Source organism: Anomaloglossus baeobatrachus, chromosome 6 (genome assembly GCF_048569485.1).
Source record: "Anomaloglossus baeobatrachus isolate aAnoBae1 chromosome 6, aAnoBae1.hap1, whole genome shotgun sequence".
Lineage (NCBI taxonomy): Eukaryota > Metazoa > Chordata > Amphibia > Anura > Aromobatidae > Anomaloglossus > Anomaloglossus baeobatrachus.
In genome coordinates, this window is record NC_134358.1 from 265,779,333 (window position 1) to 265,800,594 (window position 21,262).

Consider the following 21,262-nt stretch of genomic DNA (forward strand, 5'->3'; position numbering starts at 1 on the left):
CTCAAGGTTTACAAACTTATAAAACAGCAAACTAATTTGTTACTCTCTCTCACACCGGGTGCAGCTCTGATTTATTTTCCAATTTTTGTTGATTGGCTGCAGTGATGACGTCATGTCTACACCACTCGTAACAGATGCCGCAAATTTAGTGATTCAGCAGGAGCTGTGCTGATGCCTATTATTATTATTACTATTTTTGTCCTTTGTGTCTTTTGGTGGAGTCATAGACTTTTGCTTTTTTGTTGCTTTTCTTGACTGTAAATGTTAAGGGTCACATACATAATGGTTGTCAGATGAAGGATGGTTTGGTTGATCTTTAGGCAGCGGTTATCTCTTCCGACCCCTTCCTACACAGGGGTGCTTTGTCTGCCGAGTTCTATCTGCTCTACAAGATAGCTGCTAACAAACTCCTTGCTGAGAACAAAAGGGTTAGCATCCAAAATCGAACATGACCGATCCTTATGTCCCCTGACAATCTGTTGAGAGAGCGTTAAGGCCCCTTTACACACTGCAACATCACTAGCGATATCGCTGTAACGTCACCGGTTTTGTGACGTAATAGCGACCTACCCAGCGACATTGCAGTGTGGGACACGCATCAGCGACCTGGCCCCTGCTATGACGATGCTGATCGCTACAAGTCGTTCAGGACCATTCTTTGGTCCTTTGTTTCGTGCTGCACAGCATGTATCTGTGTGTTTGACACCATTACAACGACATCGTTAGCAACCCAGCCCATAGGCGGGCTAGCGTTCCCTTTCCAGCGAGGTCGTTCTGCAGGTCCGTATCGCTGCTGCGTCGTTGGCTAGATCTGCCTGTTTGACAGCTCAGCAGCGACTGTTAGAGACTTTCCAGCGATCCCGGCCAGCTCGAGATCGCTGGTGGGATCGCTAGAAAGTCTCAGTGTGTAAAGGGGCCTTAAGAGGGTCACCATACTCATTTGACTATCTAACAAGCCAGCCAATATCGACATGTTTGGCCAAAACTAGACTAAAGGGGGCTTTACACGCTACGACATCGCTAATGCGAACTCGGGTTCACGGAATTGGTGATGCACATTCGGCCGCATTAGCGATGCCGTTGCGTGTGACACCGATGAGCGATTTTGCATCGTTGCAAAAACGTGCAAAATCGCTCATCGGTGACATGGGGGTCCATTCTCAAAAATTGTTACTGCAGCAGTAACGAGGTTGTTCCTCGTTCCTGCGGCAGCACACATCGCTCCGTGTGACACCGCAGGAACGAGGAAGCTCTCCTTACCTGCATCCCGGCCGCTATGCGGAAGATATGAGGTGGGCGGGATGTTACGTCCCGCTCATCTCCGCCCCTCTGCTGCTATTGGGCGTCCGCTCAGTGACGTCGCTGTGACGCCGCACGGACCGCCCCCTTAGAAAGGAGGCAGTTCGCCGGTCACAGCGACGTCGCTGGGCAGGTATGTGTGACGGGTCTGGGCGATGTTGTGCGGCATGGGCAGCGATTTGCCTGTGTCGCACAACAGATGGGGGCGGGTACCCACACTAGCGATATCGGGACTGATATCGCAGTGTGTAAAGCGGCCTTTATGTGAATGGGCACCTGAAGGAGCAATGAACTGAGGCAAAGATTTCCTTTGCCTTTGTCTATTGTTAGCTTGGGAGCTAAGTTTCTCTTGAATCTAGGTTTCTCCTCTTCATAAGCCACCGTGATAGCAGTGATTGAAGCCTATCTTTTCCATCTTTTTACACTCTATAAGCCCATTAATTCTAAAACATAAAGACAATATTGTGTTTAAAATAAAGGTGGAGCAAATTATGGAACCATTATATTACTAGCCTAAATAAAAATCTAAGTATTAAACATATCACCATTTAATGAACATGGGTAAAAACATTTCCAAAAAAAAACTTCAATATGAAAATTCACCCAGTTATAAGGGGTTAAATTCCTGTATTTAGTCCAAGACAAATGAAATGAGTTGCGTTTGTCATAATGAACAACGCTGCTATTATCTTACCCACGCCACTCAAGTGCTTATGAATGATTTTACATATGTTACGCTTTTGTAGTGAGATTATTGGAAATTCCACTCGATGGAGGGTCATTTTGATGGAGATATTAAGGCATTTTATTACATTTGAAATTCACAATTCTCTCAATCTGGAGAATTAAAAGAAATAAATAAATGTGAATCTTATGTAATTGCAATATGCACAATAGCAATAAATGCCATGGAACGAAGCCCTTGTACTTCCATGCTCTATCTGAATGTTTGCTGCACACAAGGCAATTTAATGGAGAATGCCCTAGTACAGCTTGTGATTCCTACTGTCAGCCAAATGCTCTTGTTTATTAGCGAGCCGCTTTGCTCGGAGCGTGTGAGACATTCAGATTTCTCTCCTTCCGTTAAAACATATGCTTTCTGCAGGATTATATTGCTGTTGCACAGGAAGCTGACCTTGTCATCCACAAGGACTGCGTTTTGGGATTAACCAGCAATAGTGACAAAATAAAGCACCTTCCTGTGACTTGCTCCCAGCCTGTGGCCTTGTGATGTGCTGTGAATTTATGTATGTTTTATGTGCATACATTTTATGGGAAATGAGACGTAACTATATATTGCAACGTGATACAGAGGGTGTTTTCTGAGGATTTCAGATTAATGAAAAAAGATTATTTTATAATACTATTTGATTGTTTAAAGTGTGTTACAATGGACGGTAGCATTGAGAAACACATTAGCTGAACCATGTGTGCCTTACGGCAGTCACCTTGGGGGCTGTGCTTAGGAAGTGTGGAATTTAGTATTACATTTTTTTTCTTACCATATTTGCATTTTATATAAGCCCTAGCATAATTTTACAGGATTTTTGGAATATGCTTGAAATACAAGCCCTAGTCCAAAAAAAAAGTCCTAGTTAGTTAGGACGGTATTAGGGGCCGTCAAACTGCGCAATTTTCCACACTGTTAGGGACCCCAGCAGTTTTATTCTGAGGTTAAGATTGTGTAAGGACCTTTGATGACTTAACAGTCATGTGACATGATGTAATCAAAGGTCTCTTCATAGCAGGAGTCTAAGGGGTACTTTGCACACTACGACATCGCAGGTGCGATGTCGGTGGGGTCAAATTGAAAATGACGCACTTCCGGCATCGCATGCGACATCGTAGTGTGTAAAGGCTCAATGATACGATTAACGAGCGCAAAAGCGTCGTAATCGTATCATCGGTGCAGCGTCGGCGTAATCCATGATTACGCTGACGCGACAGTTCGATGTTGTTCCTCGCTCCTGCGGCAGCACACATCGCTGTGTGTGAAGCCGCAGGAGCGAGGAACATCTCCTACCGGCGTCACTGCGGCTTCCGTAGGATATGCGGAAGGAAGGAGGTGGGCGGGATGTTTACATCCTGCTCATCTCCGCCCCTCCGCTCCTATTGGCCGCCTGCCGTGTGACGCCGCACGACCCGCCCCCTTAATAAGGAGGCGGGTCGCCGGCCAGAGCGACGGTCGCAGGACAGGTGAGTCCATGTGAAGCTGCCGTAGCGATAATGTTCGCTACGGCAGCTATCACAAGAATATCGCAGTTGCGACGGGGGCGGGCACTATCGCGCTCGGCATCGCAGCATCGGCCTGCGATGTTGCAGCGTGCAAAGTGCCCCTAAGGCTGCTTTCACACATCCGGTTTTAGCAGTGTGGCTAAATCCGGCTCTAAAACCCATGCATCGGATGCGGCGAAAAAAACGCATCCTTTGCATAAGTTTTTACTTGCGGTCCGTCTGGTTTTTGCCAGTTTCGGCACGCTACTGAGCATGCGTAGTGCAAAAAAACGCATGCGACGACCGGATGTGGTGTTTGCCGCATTGTGCCGCATCCATAGGCATGCATTGGAAAAAGCGCCGCATCGGCTAGATGCGGCGCAATGCGTTTTTTTTTCGACGGACAAAAAGACGTGCCAGGCAACGTTCCATCCGGCCACCGCATGGGCTAAATATGCAACATCTGGCAAAAACCGGACCGAACGCAAGGCCATGCGGCACAAACCGGCACTAATGAAAGTCTATGCGGAAAAAACGCAGCCGGCGGCAAAAAAAAAAACGGTTGCGTTTTTTCTGCAAAGAGACGGATTGTGCCGCACAGCAAAAACTGGATGTGTGAAAGCAGCCTAAAACAACTGAACAGGAGACAGGCTGGTATGCAGGACTAGATATTAGGGAGAAGGGAGCGCAAACTGGGTAATTTCACAGAGCCCCCATTCTCCTAGCGGCCCTAAGCATTTATATCTTGATGATAACACTGCTTTAGGACCTGTGTGTATATATGATAGATAGAGAGAGAGATAGATGCACAAACGTGTTACAAACAGGGTTTGGAGAGGTACCATATATTGATGTTACAGAATGCGATTTGACAATATTTAAATAAATATTGAATTACTTTTTTTTTTTTTTTTTTGAAGAATAAATGTGGATTGTTGTTCATGGAAAAAAATAAGTCATCCCCTCAAAATATATAAGAATAAGGCTGCACATCAAACTTAGATAATGGTATAATGCCTCAAGCATATGGAAAAATATTGGAATATACAATGAAAAATGCTACTTGCTAATTTGAACATGTGAATAATGAATTGCATACCTGCTATGAATATTAGGAAAAAGGAGATATTTAGCAATCGCATTGATCAATGTACCGTATTTTTCGCTTTATAAGACGCACCGGAATATAAGACGCACCCCAAACTTAGACATAAAAAAGGTAAAAAAAAGAAAAATGGGGTCCGTCTTATACTCCGGTGTTCTCTTACCGGAGGGGGGCAGCAGTGGTGGTGAAGCGGGGTCACAGGAGGCACAGGTTGTGCTGGCAGGCGCGGCAGGTCAGTGGCAGCGGGGTCCGTGGTTGCAGGTGCCGTGGTTGCAGGCGCGGTGGCGTCCGCGGTGGCAGGATCCGTGGGGTCCGTGGTGGCGGCAGCAGCCGTGGCGTGTGAGCCGTGCAGCAGGCCGGTGCAGTGAGTGTCCGCGGTCCCGGTTCAGTGGTGGCAGCGGCGGCGGCAACTGCTCAGTGGTGGCAGCGGCAGGGACTGCTCAGTGGTGGCAGCGGCAGGGACTGCTCAGTGGTGGCGTGTGTCCGCGGTCCCGGTTCAGTGGTGGCAGCGGCGGCGGCGGCTCAGTGGTGGGAGCGGCGGCAACTGCTCAGTGGTGGCAGCGGCAGGGACTGCTCAGTGGTGGCGTGTGTCCGCGGTCCCGGTTCAGTGGTGGCAGCGGCGGCTCAGTAGTGGGAGCGGCGGCGACGGCTCAGTGGTGGAGTGTGTCCGCGGTCCCGATTCAAGTAATGGCGCCCGGAGCGACGCATGCGCAGATGGAGCTCTCATCCAAGGGCTCCATCTGCGCACGCGCTGACTCCCGGAGCAGCGCGTGCGCAGATGGAGCTCTCATCCAAGAGCTCCACCGGCGCCATCATTTGAAAGTGGGACCGCGGACAACTGGTAAGCTGCACAGCCGCCCGCCCCGCATGCACAGAGTGGCAGCCAGCAGGCTGCCCGCCCACCCCGCGTACAAGCCGCCGGGTACCTGTGCTTGCGTGCGGTGGCAGCCGGGTACCCATGGCTGTGTGCGGGCGGCAGATGGGTGACTGTGTGAGGGCGGCAGCCGAGTACCTGCACGGGCACCCGACTGCCGCTCGCACACAGCACCCGGCTGCCGCCCGCACACAGCCATGGGTACCCGTCTGCCACCGCATGCAAGCACAGGTACCTGGCTGCCGACCCCACACAGCACCCGCTGCCGCCCGTACACAGCCACGGGTACCCGGCTGCCGCTGCATGCAAGTACAGGTACCCGGGCGCTTGCATGCAGCCACAGGCACCCGCCCGATCGCCTCAGACAGGACCCCCCCCCCCCCCGCTACCGCTTTATAAGACGCACCCCCCATTTTCCTCCCAAAATTTGGGGAGGAAAAGTGCGTCTTATAAAGCGAAAAATACGGTAACTGAGCCCCAAAACCTCATCAAGGTATATCTCTATATTGGGGTCCCTAGCTCTGTGACCCTAACTGTGTGTCATCTCATTGCAATTAAAAACTGCTATGGGAGGAGAGGGGTAACTAAGGACTTTCTTATATAGGAGATGGAAAAAACATGGCCGAAAGGGGCGGAGCTGTGTTCACATTCAGAAAAAAAACTACATATAACTGAATAGGATAACTGAAGTGAGCACTAATATATATATATGAGTGCAAGCCAAAAATACATACTATATATAAGAATAAGGCTGCACATCAAACTTAGATAATGGTATAATGCCTCAAGCATATGGAAAAATATTGGAATATACAATGAAAAATGCTACTTGCTAATTTGAACATGTGAATAATGAATTGCATACCTGCTATGAATATTAGGAAAAAGGAGATATTTAGCAATCGCATTGATCAATGTAACTGAGCCCCAAAACCTCGTCAAGGTATATCTCTATATTGGGGTCCCTAGCTCTGTGACCCTAACTGTGTGTCATCTCATTGCAATTAAAAACTGCTATGGGTGGAGAGGGGTAACTAAGGACTTTCTTATATAGGAGATGGAAAAAACATGGCCAAAAGGGGCGGAGCTGTGTTCACATTCAGAAAAAAACTACATATAACTGAATAGGATAACTGAAGTGAGCACTAATATATATATATGAGTGCAAGCCAAAAATACATACTATATATAAGAATAAGGCTGCACATCAAACTTAGATAATGGTATAATGCCTCAAGCATATGGAAAAATATTGGAATATACAATGAAAAATGCTACTTGCTAATTTGAACATGTGAATAATGAATTGCATACCTGCTATGAATATTAGGAAAAAGGAGATATTTAGCAATCGCATTGATCAATGTAACTGAGCCCCAAAACCTCGTCAAGGTATATCTCTATATTGGGGTCCCTAGCTCTGTGACCCTAACTGTGTGTCATCTCATTGCAATTAAAAACTGCTATGGGTGGAGAGGGGTAACTAAGGACTTTCTTATATAGGAGATGGAAAAAACATGGCCGAAAGGGGCGGAGCTGTGTTCACATTCAGAAAAAAAACTACATATAACTGAATAGGATAACTGAAGTGAGCACTAATATATATATATGAGTGCAAGCCAAAAATACATACTATATATAAGAATAAGGCTGCACATCAAACTTAGATAATGGTATAATGCCTCAAGCATATGGAAAAATATTGGAATATACAATGAAAAATGCTACTTGCTAATTTGAACATGTGAATAATGAATTGCATACCTGCTATGAATATTAGGAAAAAGGAGATATTTAGCAATCGCATTGATCAATGTAACTGAGGCCCAAAACCTCATCAAGGTATATCTCTATATTGGGGTCCCTAGCTCTGTGACCCTAACTGTGTGTCATCTCATTGCAATTAAAAACTGCTATGGGTGGAGAGGGGTAACTAAGGACTTTCTTATATAGGAGATGGAAAAAACATGGCCGAAAGGGGCGGAGCTGTGTTCACATTCAGAAAAAAAAACTACATATAACTGAATAGGATAACTGAAGTGAGCACTAATATACATATATGAGTGCAAGCCAAAAATACATACTATATATAAGAATAAGGCTGCACATCAAACTTAGATAATGGTATAATGCCTCAAGCATATGGAAAAATATTGGAATATACAATGAAAAATGCTACTTGCTAATTTGAACATGTGAATAATGAATTGCATACCTGCTATGAATATTAGGAAAAAGGAGATATTTAGCAATCGCATTGATCAATGTAACTGAGCCCCAAAACCTCGTCAAGGTATATCTCTATATTGGGGTCCCTAGCTCTGTGACCCTAACTGTGTGTCATCTCATTGCAATTAAAAACTGCTATGGGTGGAGAGGGGTAACTAAGGACTTTCTTATATAGGAGATGGAAAAAACATGGCCGAAAGGGGCGGAGCTGTGTTCACATTCAGAAAAAAAACTACATATAACTGAATAGGATAACTGAAGTGAGCACTAATATATATATGAGTGCAAGCCAAAAATACATACTATATATAAGAATAAGGCTGCACATCAAACTTAGATAATGGTATAATGCCTCAAGCATATGGAAAAATATTGGAATATACAATGAAAAATGCTACTTGCTAATTTGAACATGTGAATAATGAATTGCATACCTGCTATGAATATTAGGAAAAAGGAGATATTTAGCAATCGCATTGATCAATGTAACTGAGCCCCAAAACCTTGTCAAGGTATATCTCTATATTGGGGTCCCTAGCTCTGTGACCCTAACTGTGTGTCATCTCATTGCAATTAAAAACTGCTATGGGTGGAGAGGGGTAACTAAGGACTTTCTTATATAGGAGATGGAAAAAACATGGCCGAAAGGGGCGGAGCTGTGTTCACATTCAGAAAAAAAACTACATATAACTGAATAGGATAACTGAAGTGAGCACTAATATATATATATGAGTGCAAGCCAAAAATACATACTATATATAAGAATAAGGCTGCACATCAAACTTAGATAATGGTATAATGCCTCAAGCATATGGAAAAATATTGGAATATGCAATGAAAAATGCTACTTGCTAATTTGAACATGTGAATAATGAATTGCATACCTGCTATGAATATTAGGAAAAAGGAGATATTTAGCAATCGCATTGATCAATGTAACTGAGCCCCAAAACCTCGTCAAGGTATATCTCTATATTGGGGTCCCTAGCTCTGTGACCCTAACTGTGTGTCATCTCATTGCAATTAAAAACTGCTATGGGTGGAGAGGGGTAACTAAGGACTTTCTTATATAGGAGATGGAAAAAACATGGCCGAAAGGGGCGGAGCTGTGTTCACATTCAGAAAAAAAACTACATATAACTGAATAGGATAACTGAAGTGAGCACTAATATATATATATGAGTGCAAGCCAAAAATACATACTATATATAAGAATAAGGCTGCACATCAAACTTAGATAATGGTATAATGCCTCAAGCATATGGAAAAATATTGGAATATACAATGAAAAATGCTACTTGCTAATTTGAACATGTGAATAATGAATTGCATACCTGCTATGAATATTAGGAAAAAGGAGATATTTAGCAATCGCATTGATCAATGTAACTGAGCCCCAAAACCTCGTCAAGGTATATCTCTATATTGGGGTCCCTAGCTCTGTGACCCTAACTGTGTGTCATCTCATTGCAATTAAAAACTGCTATGGGTGGAGAGGGGTAACTAAGGACTTTCTTATATAGGAGATGGAAAAAACATGGCCGAAAGGGGCGGAGCTGTGTTCACATTCAGAAAAAAAACTACATATAACTGAATAGGATAACTGAAGTGAGCACTAATATATATATATGAGTGCAAGCCAAAAATACATACTATATATAAGAATAAGGCTGCACATCAAACTTAGATAATGGTATAATGCCTCAAGCATATGGAAAAATATTGGAATATACAATGAAAAATGCTACTTGCTAATTTGAACATGTGAATAATGAATTGCATAACTGCTATGAATATTAGGAAAAAGGAGATATTTAGCAATCGCATTGATCAATGTAACTGAGCCCCAAAACCTCGTCAAGGTATATCTCTATATTGGGGTCCCTAGCTCTGTGACCCTAACTGTGTGTCATCTCATTGCAATTAAAAACTGCTATGGGTGGAGAGGGGTAACTAAGGACTTTCTTATATAGGAGATGGAAAAAACATGGCCGAAAGGGGCGGAGCTGTGTTCACATTCAGAAAAAAAACTACATATAACTGAATAGGATAACTGAAGTGAGCACTAATATATATATATGAGTGCAAGCCAAAAATACATACTATATATAAGAATAAGGCTGCACATCAAACTTAGATAATGGTATAATGCCTCAAGCATATGGAAAAATATTGGCAAGTAGCATTTTTCATTGTATATTCCAATATTTTTCCATATGCTTGAGGCATTATACCATTATCTAAGTTTGATGTGCAGCCTTATTCTTATATATAGTATGTATTTTTGGCTTGCACTCATATATATATATATTAGTGCTCACTTCAGTTATCCTATTCAGTTATATGTAGTTTTTTTTTCTGAATGTGAACACAGCTCCGCCCCTTTCGGCCATGTTTTTTCCATCTCCTATATAAGAAAGTCCTTAGTTACCCCTCTCCACCCATAGCAGTTTTTAATTGCAATGAGATGACACACAGTTAGGGTCACAGAGCTAGGGACCCCAATATAGAGATATACCTTGACGAGGTTTTGGGGCTCAGTTACATTGATCAATGCGATTGCTAAATATCTCCTTTTTCCTAATATTCATAGCAGGTATGCAATTCATTATTCACATGTTCAAATTAGCAAGTAGCATTTTTCATTGTATATTCCAATATTTTTCCATATGCTTGAGGCATTATACCATTATCTAAGTTTGATGTGCAGCCTTATTCTTATATATAGTATGTATTTTTGGCTTGCACTCATATATATATATTAGTGCTCACTTCAGTTATCCTATTCAGTTATATGTAGTTTTTTTTCTGAATGTGAACACAGCTCCGCCCCTTTCGGCCATGTTTTTTCCATCTCCTATATAAGAAAGTCCTTAGTTACCCCTCTCCACCCATAGCAGTTTTTAATTGCAATGAGATGACACACAGTTAGGGTCACAGAGCTAGGGACCCCAATATAGAGATATACCTTGACGAGGTTTTGGGGCTCAGTTACATTGATCAATGCGATTGCTAAATATCTCCTTTTTCCTAATATTCATAGCAGGTATGCAATTCATTATTCACATGTTCAAATTAGCAAGTAGCATTTTTCATTGTATATTCCAATATTTTTCCATATGCTTGAGGCATTATACCATTATCTAAGTTTGATGTGCAGCCTTATTCTTATATATAGTATGTATTTTTGGCTTGCACTCATATATATATATTAGTGCTCACTTCAGTTATCCTATTCAGTCAATCCCCTGAAAATAAGCCCTAGCCCTTCTTACCGAGCAAAAAATAATAGAAGACCCTGTCTTATTTTCGGGGAAACACGATAATAGTAATGATAGGATCCTGTTGTTTTAGATTCATATATCCCTTGATTTATTATGAATGTGCATCATATGCATGATCTGTATGCTAAGATGTATACTGCAAAACAGTAAGGTGCTATGATTGACTCTACCCCAACTATGTAATGATCTGGCTACTCCTTAGATTGTTTGTCCGGTCTTGGGACAAAGTGACTTCAGGCTGCTTTTCTCACTCACACATCTAGTCAGGATGTGACCACAAGAATGCAAATCCCATACATACAGTGACATTACTGCTCCCTGTATCGGGGAACAACGCTCTGCATGCTGTCATGACTCAGCAGTCACAAACAGTGACTGTAGACTTTTATCCCAAGCCTGGACAAGCTCATTAAATTAAGTACATACCAAGGTCCATTTAGTGAAATACAATTTTGAGGGTAGCTTTCTTACTAGTAATGAACATAAGCCAGTTATATGTCTGGGTCTATTAGATAGTACTAATCCTAAAAATGTCACACAAGCCTGCCAGGTAAATAGTGTATACCTTATGTTATCCATATGTACCCATATCCTTTATGTACCTGTACCTTTATGTACCTATGTACCAACAGCCATATACCAGTGCTGAAAAACTATTTCCGACAGTAGTGATTGAGATAGGGCCATTATAGATTTTTGAGAAGGATTCTTTATACTCCAGGAATAGTGAATAGAAGTCTTTTATTAACCTATTTCAAGGGCCATCCTTTCAGCGTATGAAGCAGAGTCCATTTTGTGAAACTTCTAACATTTAGGACAGCGCCATCTGTTGTCTGCTCATCGCAGTCTGTAATCTTAGCATAAGCCTGCTGCTGTTGTATACTCAAACACCAAATAATCTTCTGCTTCCAATGATTGTAAGGATGCAACATAGTACAAAGTCTCCATTCTGTTTTTGGAGCTCAATCCAGCGTTGTCCTATTTTAGAGCTAAATGTAAATTTTTTTACATATTTTGTTACAATTAAAGTTGGGCTATGTACAGAAATGTATACACCGTGAAGCATGAACGTGATACACAAAGATATAGTACATGTGATGAGCAAGTTCGGCACGTCAGAGGTCTAGAAGCAATATTATCCTGAACTGTAATTACCGAATTCTGTCAAACATGACTGACACTGCCAAGATCTGTAAAAGAAAGTTCTTATTATTCACAATGAGCATTTATCTTTCATGAAACATTGGGTGCCCTAATCTGTCTGAAAAACCTTCAGAGTGACAGTTTGAGAAGAACAGATTTAATAAAGGAATGGCTTTAGAAATAATGAGAGATCTACGCTGGTGAAGAAGTTTTCAACAAAATTATGAGTCAGTCAGCAATGCGGAATTTAAGCCAGAAAGTGTTCATAAATTAGGGAAAATGCTAATACGTTAAAATCCCATGATAGGCTTGTTAGTTCCTTTGTTTAGTTTTGGCTGGAGCTAAGGAATATGCTTGAGTTATGAAGACGCATACCTACTCTAAGGAACACTAAAAGCTGATCTTAAGTGGTGTAATTTTTTTACGATGTCAGGATTTTGGATTGCATTGCCGTATTTTTATGTCCCCTCATTATCTCCTTTTCTGTGTATCTTGCAGCTGCTGCGTAGTTCACTGGTGAACAACAGGACACAGGCCAAGGTAGCGGAGGAGCTGGGTATGCAAGAGTTTGCCATCGCAAATGATAAAACCAAGAGACCTGTGGCTCTCAGGACCAAAACCTTGGCTGACCTGCTTGAATGTACGTAAATAGAATAACACCCTGCGAATATGGAACCTGACATGTAATCTGCGGAGGTTAATAGAGCTGAGGATGGATCTGTTGTCGGAGAACGTTTTGTTTGCACACTGTACTGGGGCTATTTGTTCATATGGTTTTGCCTTATGCTCTTCTTAGAAAAACAATATGCTGACTAATTGTATTTATTGAAAACCCTGAGATTTGGAAATGGCATGGCATCAGCTGGAGTCATTTCTGTTTCTGGCTGCTTGTGACAAACAAGGTCCTGAGCCTCCTGTTGTTCAATGACTGCAGTATGGAGGAGCGTGAATTGAGCCATGTTCCAGTATGCACTTAGCTGATCCATCCATCTTACACACTGCATACTCATTTACTTTGTCACTCCCATTGACTTTCAATGGCTTACCCATGACCCATTCATACTCTTCCTTTCTATGGTCGTGAAGAGAATTGGTACAGAGGGGCTGAGAGCCATTTTTATAGTGATCGGTGGCAGTGCTATGATCATCACGGGAAAAACCCCTTTAATAATAAATACTTTTTCTCAAAATCAAAAAGTTGATTTCTATCTGCAGTAAACTCCAGAATCTCTCTTTACTTCATGCCATGTGCAAAAGAGTTTAATCTGCGATAAAGTGAATTGTTTGGTGCTAAGACGTAGCAAGGGCCGAGCTGGCCATACACATTACACAACTGTTGGCCGACGGTTGTTTCTCCCAATTCACCCATACATGGGAGTGCTCAGCTCTCTATGAGGAAGCCATTGCTGCCAGATTCCTCTGGAAACAAAAGGATTGTCTAATCCCTTCTCCCTTATTGCCAAATCCTTGTCTCCCCTATCATCATCTGTATGGGGGAGTGTCGGGAGGACTCCATTAGGTAGTTGGCTGATTTTTATCTAATGTGTACTGCGCTCTTTGGTCACATTTATTTTACAGTTCTGTTGCTAAAACACAGAAAACACCACTGTTGTAGTGCAAATAGCGCTAAAATCCCCACATTTTGGCCTGATTGATTATGCCATTTTTGCAAGTTTTTTCGCAATTGGGTAAAAATATTGTGACTTTTAGCGTATTTACTCCTGTCCTGGCCAGCTCCAATGTTTTCAGATGTGGGAAGAGCTTTCCTTGAAAGGCGTGAACGAGCATGGGGAACAAATAAATCCTATTTTAAGTGACAAATTATTAAAGAAATTAAATATACTTCAGGCCCTTGTTGGATTATATGTCCTATAGTGAAAGATGCACTATACTCCATACGAGGTGCCTCTTACTTCAGCACACCGGTCATCAAGACGTGGCCAAAACACCAGTCTTGACAAATTGGGGTCTATGACTGCAACATGTGAATAGACCTTTACATAGCTATTATTATTATCTACCCTTTATCACCACTGATTTACTTTTTCTATGGCATGTATGAATGTCAAGAAGGAAAAGAGGTTACCAGTGATTTTTACTGCAGTGTTAATATGTACTATCAAAAAAGCATGTGCGTATAATTATATATTATGTTAAAAGGATTCTGTCGGCAGGTTTTTTCTGTGCAATGTTAGAGTAACATGTTGTTAGAGTAGAGAACTTGTGATGTGTCACTTACTAGTCTACATGCTGTCATTTTCGCACAATCAGTGTTTTTTCTTTGATGCAAATCTACAAGTGCTCAGCATGCGGAGTCCTGTATATCCCCGTCCATATCACTAATTGGCTGCTTTCTGTGTACATTGTACTTTGACAGAAAGCTGTTAATCAGTGGTGTGGTGGGGCTACACAGAGTTGACTAGACGGCACGGGACCCTAGTCCTGTATATAACCCTGCTTACATCACTAATTGGCAGCTTTCTGTGTACACTGTACATTGACAGAATCAGTGGTGGGGGGCATGACTACATAGAGGAATTGACTAGATGGCACGAGACGCCTAGTCCTGTAGTGATAATATCCTGGTGATAAAACACTCATTGTATTGAAACAGAAACATACAGACCATTAAATGACACATCACTGTACTCAGAGTCTCAGTGCCTCCATCATGCTGCTCTCAGATTCCATAGCGAAAATGCACTGACAGATTCCCTTTAAGAAAATAACATTAAGGGTGACTGCATTATTATATAGACTAGGGGTCTCAAACATGCGGCCCGCGGGCCGCATGCGGCCCCTCAGGGTAGTTCGTGCGGCCCCCAGGCCCGTGCCCCTGGTCACTATCGCGGCAGGGGCCGCAGCCACTGTCTACACTTTATGTCAGATGAATGTGTTGCTGGCGCTCCGCTCTCGCGCCGACAATACAATCATCTCACATAAATCATTGACAGTGACACTGCAGCTGCCGCGATAGTGACCAGGGGCACGGGCCTGGGGGCCGCACGAAGCAGAGATAAGGCAGCGGAGGGGGCGCGGGACAGGTGAGAAGAATGGTGTGTGTGTGTGTGTGTGTTGGACGTTAACCCCTGAGCGACCTATGACGTACTGGGTACGTTATGGCTCCCTGGTACTAAGGACCCATAACATACCCAGTACGTCATGGTGAAATCGCGGCCCCAGTGGCTGCGATGGCTGCAAATACCTTAGATTCGGGGAGGAGGGGACCTCAGGAGGGGTGGTGTCTCCTCCCCGGACCTACGGAGGCTGTGATTGGCTGAGCGGCGTTCGTCAGCCAATCACAGCAACTAATGTTTCAGCCATTGAAAACCGTTGAAACATTGAAATCCAGCCAAGATCAGGGCAGCTCTAGCCCTGATCATTGGCTGGAGCTGGGTGACCTCTGTTTCACCCGCCCCCAGCTCTGATTGGAGAGACTGGCCTTGTGACCGATCTCTTCAATCACTGTGGATCTGGGGCCGGAGACCGCCCCCTCAGCTTCACTCCGGCATGTGTGGAAGGTGTGTGGAAGGTGAGAGGAGCGGCTGACCCATTACTACAGGATGGGGACAAAGTGCACACATTACTATGAGATGGGGATAAGGCTGGGGACATTACTATAGGATTGGGATATTACAAGGATGGGCACAATACTATTGGATGGGGACATTATTACTATAGTATGGGGACATTAGGATAGGGACTAGGATGGGCACATTACTATAGGATAGGGACTAGGATGGGCACATTACTAAAGGATAGGGACTAGGATGGGCACATTACTATAGGATAGGTACTAGGATGGGCACATGACTATAGGATGGGGACAAGGCTGGGGACATTACTATAGGATGGGGACAAGGTGGGCACAGTACTATAGGATGGGGACTAGGATGGGCACAGTACTATAGGATGGGGACATTACTACAGGATGGGGACAAGGTGGGCACATTACTGTAGGATAGGGACATTACTACAAGGGGACAAGGATGGGAAACCTTACTAAAGAATAGGGATAATGCTGGGGACATTACTATAGGGCGGGGACAAGGTTGGCACATTACTAAAGGATGGGCACATTACTATAGAATGCGGACAGTACTATAGGATGGGGACATTGCTACAAGGGGACAAAGATGGGGAACATTACTATAAGATGGGGGACATTACTATAGGATGGGGACAAGGATGAACACATTACTATAGGATCGGGACAACACATTACTATAACATGGGGACAAGGATAAACACATTACTGCAAAATGGGGACAAGGATGGGGAACATTACTTTAGGATGGGGACAAGGATGAGCACAGTACCGTGGGATGGGGACTAGGATGGGGCACATAACTACAAGGGGACAAGGATGAGCACATTACTGTGGGATGGGGCACAATACTACAAGGGGACAAGGATGGGCACGTTACAACAATATGGGGAACATTACTAAAAGATGTTGGTCAAAATTTCTATATAGTGCTAATTGTAAGACTATTAGTTACAAGGAAGGGGTAAAAAAAAAGGGTTTATATTTAAACAAAGAATGTGCACATTTGCTATAATGAACAAGTGAAAATGTTGAAAATCAGTGATCCCAAGGTGTGTAAAAAAAAAAAATATATATATATATATTATATATGGTACCAATAAAAATGTCACTTTGTCCTGCAAAGAATGCGGCCCCCCAAATTATTTTTTTTCCTCTGTGCGGCCCATACACCCAGCCGAGTTTGAGACCCCTGCTATAGACAGTGTAAGCACCCCCATACAGTTAGGTCCAGAAATATTTGGACAGTGACACAATTTTCGCGAGTTGGGCTCTGCATGCCACCACATTGGATTTGAAATGAAACCTCTACAACAGAATTCAAGTGCAGATTGTAACGTTTAATTTGAAGGTTTGAACAAAAATATCTGATAGAAATTGTAGGAATTGTACACATTTCTTTACAAACACTCCACATTTTAGGAGGTCAAAAGTAATTGGACAAATAAACCAAACCCAAACAAAATATTTTTATTTTCAATATTTTGTTGCGAATCCTTTGGAGGCAATCACTGCCTTAAGTCTGGAACCCATGGACATCACCAAACGCTGGGTTTCCTCCTTCTTAATGCTTTGCCAGGCCTTTACAGCCGCAGCCTTCAGGTCTTGCTTGTTTGTGGGTCTTTCCGTCTTAAGTCTGGATTTGAGCAAGTGAAATGCATGCTCAATTGGGTTAAGATCTGGTGATTGACTTGGCCATTGCAGAAGGTTCCACTTTTTTGCACTCATGAACTCCTGGGTAGCTTTGGCTGTATGCTTGGGGTCATTGTCCATCTGTACTATGAAGCGCCGTCCGATCAACTTTGCGGCATTTGGCTGAATCTGGGCTGAAAGTATATCCCGGTACATTTCAGAATTCATCCGGCTACTCTTGTCTGCTGTTATGTCATCAGTAAACACAAGTGACCCAGTGCCATTGAAAGCCATGCATGCCCATGCCATCACGTTGCCTCCACAATGTTTTACAGAGGATGTGGTGTGCCTTGGATCATGTGCCGTTCCCTTTCTTCTCCAAACTTTTTTCTTCCCATCATTCTGGTACAGGTTGATCTTGGTCTCATCTGTCCATAGAATACTTTTCCAGAACTGAGCTGGCTTCATGAGCTGTTTTTCAGCAAATTTAACTCTGGCCTGTCTATTTTTGGAATTGATGAATGGTTTGCATCTAGATGTGAACCCTTTGTATTTACTTTCATGGAGTCTTCTCTTTACTGTTTACTTAGAGACAGATACACCTACTTCACTGAGTGTTCTGGACTTCAGTTGATGTTGTGAACGGGTTCTTCTTCACCAAAGAAAGTATGCGGCGATCATCCACCACTGTTGTCATCCGTGGACGCCCAGGCCTTTTTGAGTTCCCAAGCTCACCAGTCAATTCCTTTTTTCTCAGAATGTACCCGACTGTTGATTTTGCTACTCCAAGCGTGTCTGCTATCTCTCTGATGGATTTTTTCTTTTTTTTCAGCCTCAGGATGTTCTGCTTCACCTCAATTGAGAGTTCCTTAGACCGCATGTTGTCTGGTCACAGCAACAACTTCCAAATGCAAAACCACACACCTGTAATCAACCCCAGACCTTTTAACTACTTCATTGATTACAGGTTAACGAGGGAGACGCCTTCAGAGTTAATTGCAGCCCTTAGAGTCCCTTGTCCAATTACTTTTGGTCCCTTGAAAAAAAGGAGGCTATGCATTACAGAGCTATGATTCCTAAACCCTTTCTCCGATTTGGATGTGAAAACTCTCATATTGCAGCTGGGAGTGTGCACTTTCAGCCCAGATTATATATATAATTGTATTTCTGAACATGTTTTTATAAACAGCTAAAATTACAAAACTTGTGTCACTGTCCAAATATTTCTGGCCCTGACTGTATATCAGCCTAATGTATCCCTGTGGATAAAACCTGGGTAAAGTAGGGGATCAGGATAAACCTGTAGCAAACCTGAAGAATGAATTTGGTTTTGTACTAAGTAGTAGAAGTGAATAAAATTGTATGGTATTCTTGTTTTTATTCTTTAAACGGTTGCTTTAAACTATATCCGTACTCATAGTAAAAATGTTGTAAAAATAATAGTAAAATGGTGTATAACTGACATAGAAGGCTATAAAAGCGTTTTTTTTTCCCCTGCATTTGCTACATTTACAGCAAAACACATCAAAGCAACAAGCGTAATTTATCTTGTGCTCTCGGAGCCTGTTTTGTAATGACTTTACCTCCTTTGTGCCAGATTTGGTTTTGATTTGGTTAAATAATACAGATAACAGCTGGAGGACAGGACGGAGCTCTGCTTCCTTCCCTGTTATCTAAGTTGTGGAGGTGCCCTGTCCATTCTCCAAATCTAATAGAAAGCCTTCCTTACAGCCCACATGCTTTCTAGAAATGGGGCCGCTCCGCTTCCCGCACGGCGCTGGTGAACATTAGACCACATATTTTATTAATATTTGATCAAGTCCAGTACATTCCATCAGATGGTTTCAGGACAATCCTAGTAATGCATCTTTAATGTTGTTTTATGCGTCTATTTCCTTGGCCCTGTGCAGCTAATTATTTTATGGATTAGTTTGAGCTGCAATGTCCTGACAATATTTAGGGTCAGTGGGATATTGCAGCCATGTGGAGCAGATTTATTAAAAGCTAATGTAATCTTGTAGATGGGTGCAGAATTATCTCTTGGTCTGCCATTGCATGTTGATTTACACGGGAGACGCACGCAGCTGGCTACATATTAAGGACCATATGTTGGCGTCTCATGAGGGTTCTTTCGGAGGATTCGGAGTAGGGAGCGGCAAACCTCTATTCTTCCTTGTAACTATTAGCAGCAAAGCGACGTTTGTTCATGTAGCAGAGTGTTCTCCTGTCACCATGTGAAGTGGAAGCAAATGGTATGAGAAGAATTAGACCGTGCTGTGTAATGAACAGTTACGTATTTTTTGGACTAGTAGTGCATTGGTGACTCTTGCATAAATATTTAACATTACAACCCATTTCTTTGTCAGATACGGATAAGTGGTTCCTTTTTTCCTATTCACCAGCTTTCTCCGTTCTCTTAAAGCTTGAGCATCTATAACCACTCAGTGCCCCAACTACTTAATTCCACCCCGGTAGAATGTGTCCAATGTTACTTTTTTATATATATATTATATTATTGTTTTTATAGCCTTCTGGGAAAGTGTGTTCCACATTAACCTTATGTGTTTTACCTGTAGCTTTTATCGCTGCACTTTATATCGACAAGGACTTGGAATACGTTCACACATTTATGAATGTCTGCTTCTTCCCGAGACTGAAGGTAAATGATATTTAGCACGGTAATAACCTCTTACTTTTGGCCATCTAAAAAAAAATAAAATAAAGCGGGAAGACATTGGTCGTCTCGGACAGCTACAGAAGGGTTAAACCACAGTGGAACGGGCCATGGATACAACCTTGCAAGTTGATTTACGTGTTAGATATGTTCAGTGCCGGGGATGGATTGGCAAGGCGAAAAGATAACATTCTTCAAATACCCTCAGGGTGTCTATAAGTAACCGGGAAATCAGTTTTCAGAAAAGATAGCCGGCTCAGGGGGCATCACAGAGTGAGTTAGGCACCGGCGGAGTAGACACATGGAAAAGTCAATCATTGGGAGCTGGGAACAGTTTGACAAAGCAAATTAATCAAAACTTGTTTAGAAGGGAGTTGTAGTATACTGCCGGTGATTGATGCTATCTTGTCTTCTGTGGGACTAAATAACAAAAGATTATTGTTCCGATACATTTGACCAAGTGATTCCTACTGTCTGTAGTATTGTCTATCAAGCACTATTTAGAGCTGACTGATTCCTGCCTTCTCTTGCTCTACAGGAGTTCATTTTAAATCAAGACTGGAATGATCCAAAGTCGCAGCTTCAGCAGTGTTGTCTGACGCTGAGAACGGAAGGGAAGGAGCCAGACATCCCCCTGTACAAGTGAGTGCCGGCTTACGCTTCCATACACGCTGTACTGAAAAGGCTTTGTATTGCATGTGTTCTCCGATATATTTTCTGCTGCTTTCTATTATATTTAATTTAGGAATCTGCTTATAAGTCATTACTACTGATATTTTTAAAAGTGTTCTACAGGATTAGAAAAGTTGTCATTCCAAATGAAATCCTAAATACCATTAATTATCAAACCACACTCGATTTTTAGTAAATTCTATCTCCAGGTCAAAACCGAGGAGCTTCTTACTGCACATGCTCACAGGTTTCTGTCCATACACAAGACGGTGGCCTTTTTAATTCTATAGTGATTACCTCTTTAAACCAAATGAAAGAGACTTGCTTATTAAAGTTATTTAGAAATTTATTTAAAATTACATTTCTTTTGTTTTTTTTTTTTGCACTCTCAAAGAATCCCTTTAAAGGGAACATGTCAGATCCTATAATGCTATTGACCTGCAGATAAAGGGTTAATCTGCAGGTAAGTAGCTTTATGAAGGTGCCCAGCCGCTGTACTGAAAATGCATCACCTGGTAGGAAATTAACTTTATTTCTCCTGAGAGCCACCGGCTTTAAGTCATGCAGGTGTTCCCGGAGGACTTAGCGG

General features: G+C 42.6%; 1 protein-coding gene across 2 annotated transcripts in view; it reads left to right on the plus strand.

The window, feature by feature from the left end:
• DROSHA (drosha ribonuclease III) overlaps window positions 1-21,262 on the plus strand; it is a 390,676-nt gene that overhangs the window by 361,987 nt on the left and 7,427 nt on the right. For both annotated transcript variants that reach the window (XM_075314852.1, XM_075314853.1), the window contains exons 27-29: window positions 12,647-12,788; window positions 19,904-19,986; window positions 20,540-20,643. In XM_075314852.1, coding sequence (XP_075170967.1) covers window positions 12,647-12,788; window positions 19,904-19,986; window positions 20,540-20,643 — 329 coding nt within the window. The remainder of the gene's footprint in view (window positions 1-12,646; window positions 12,789-19,903; window positions 19,987-20,539; window positions 20,644-21,262) is intronic.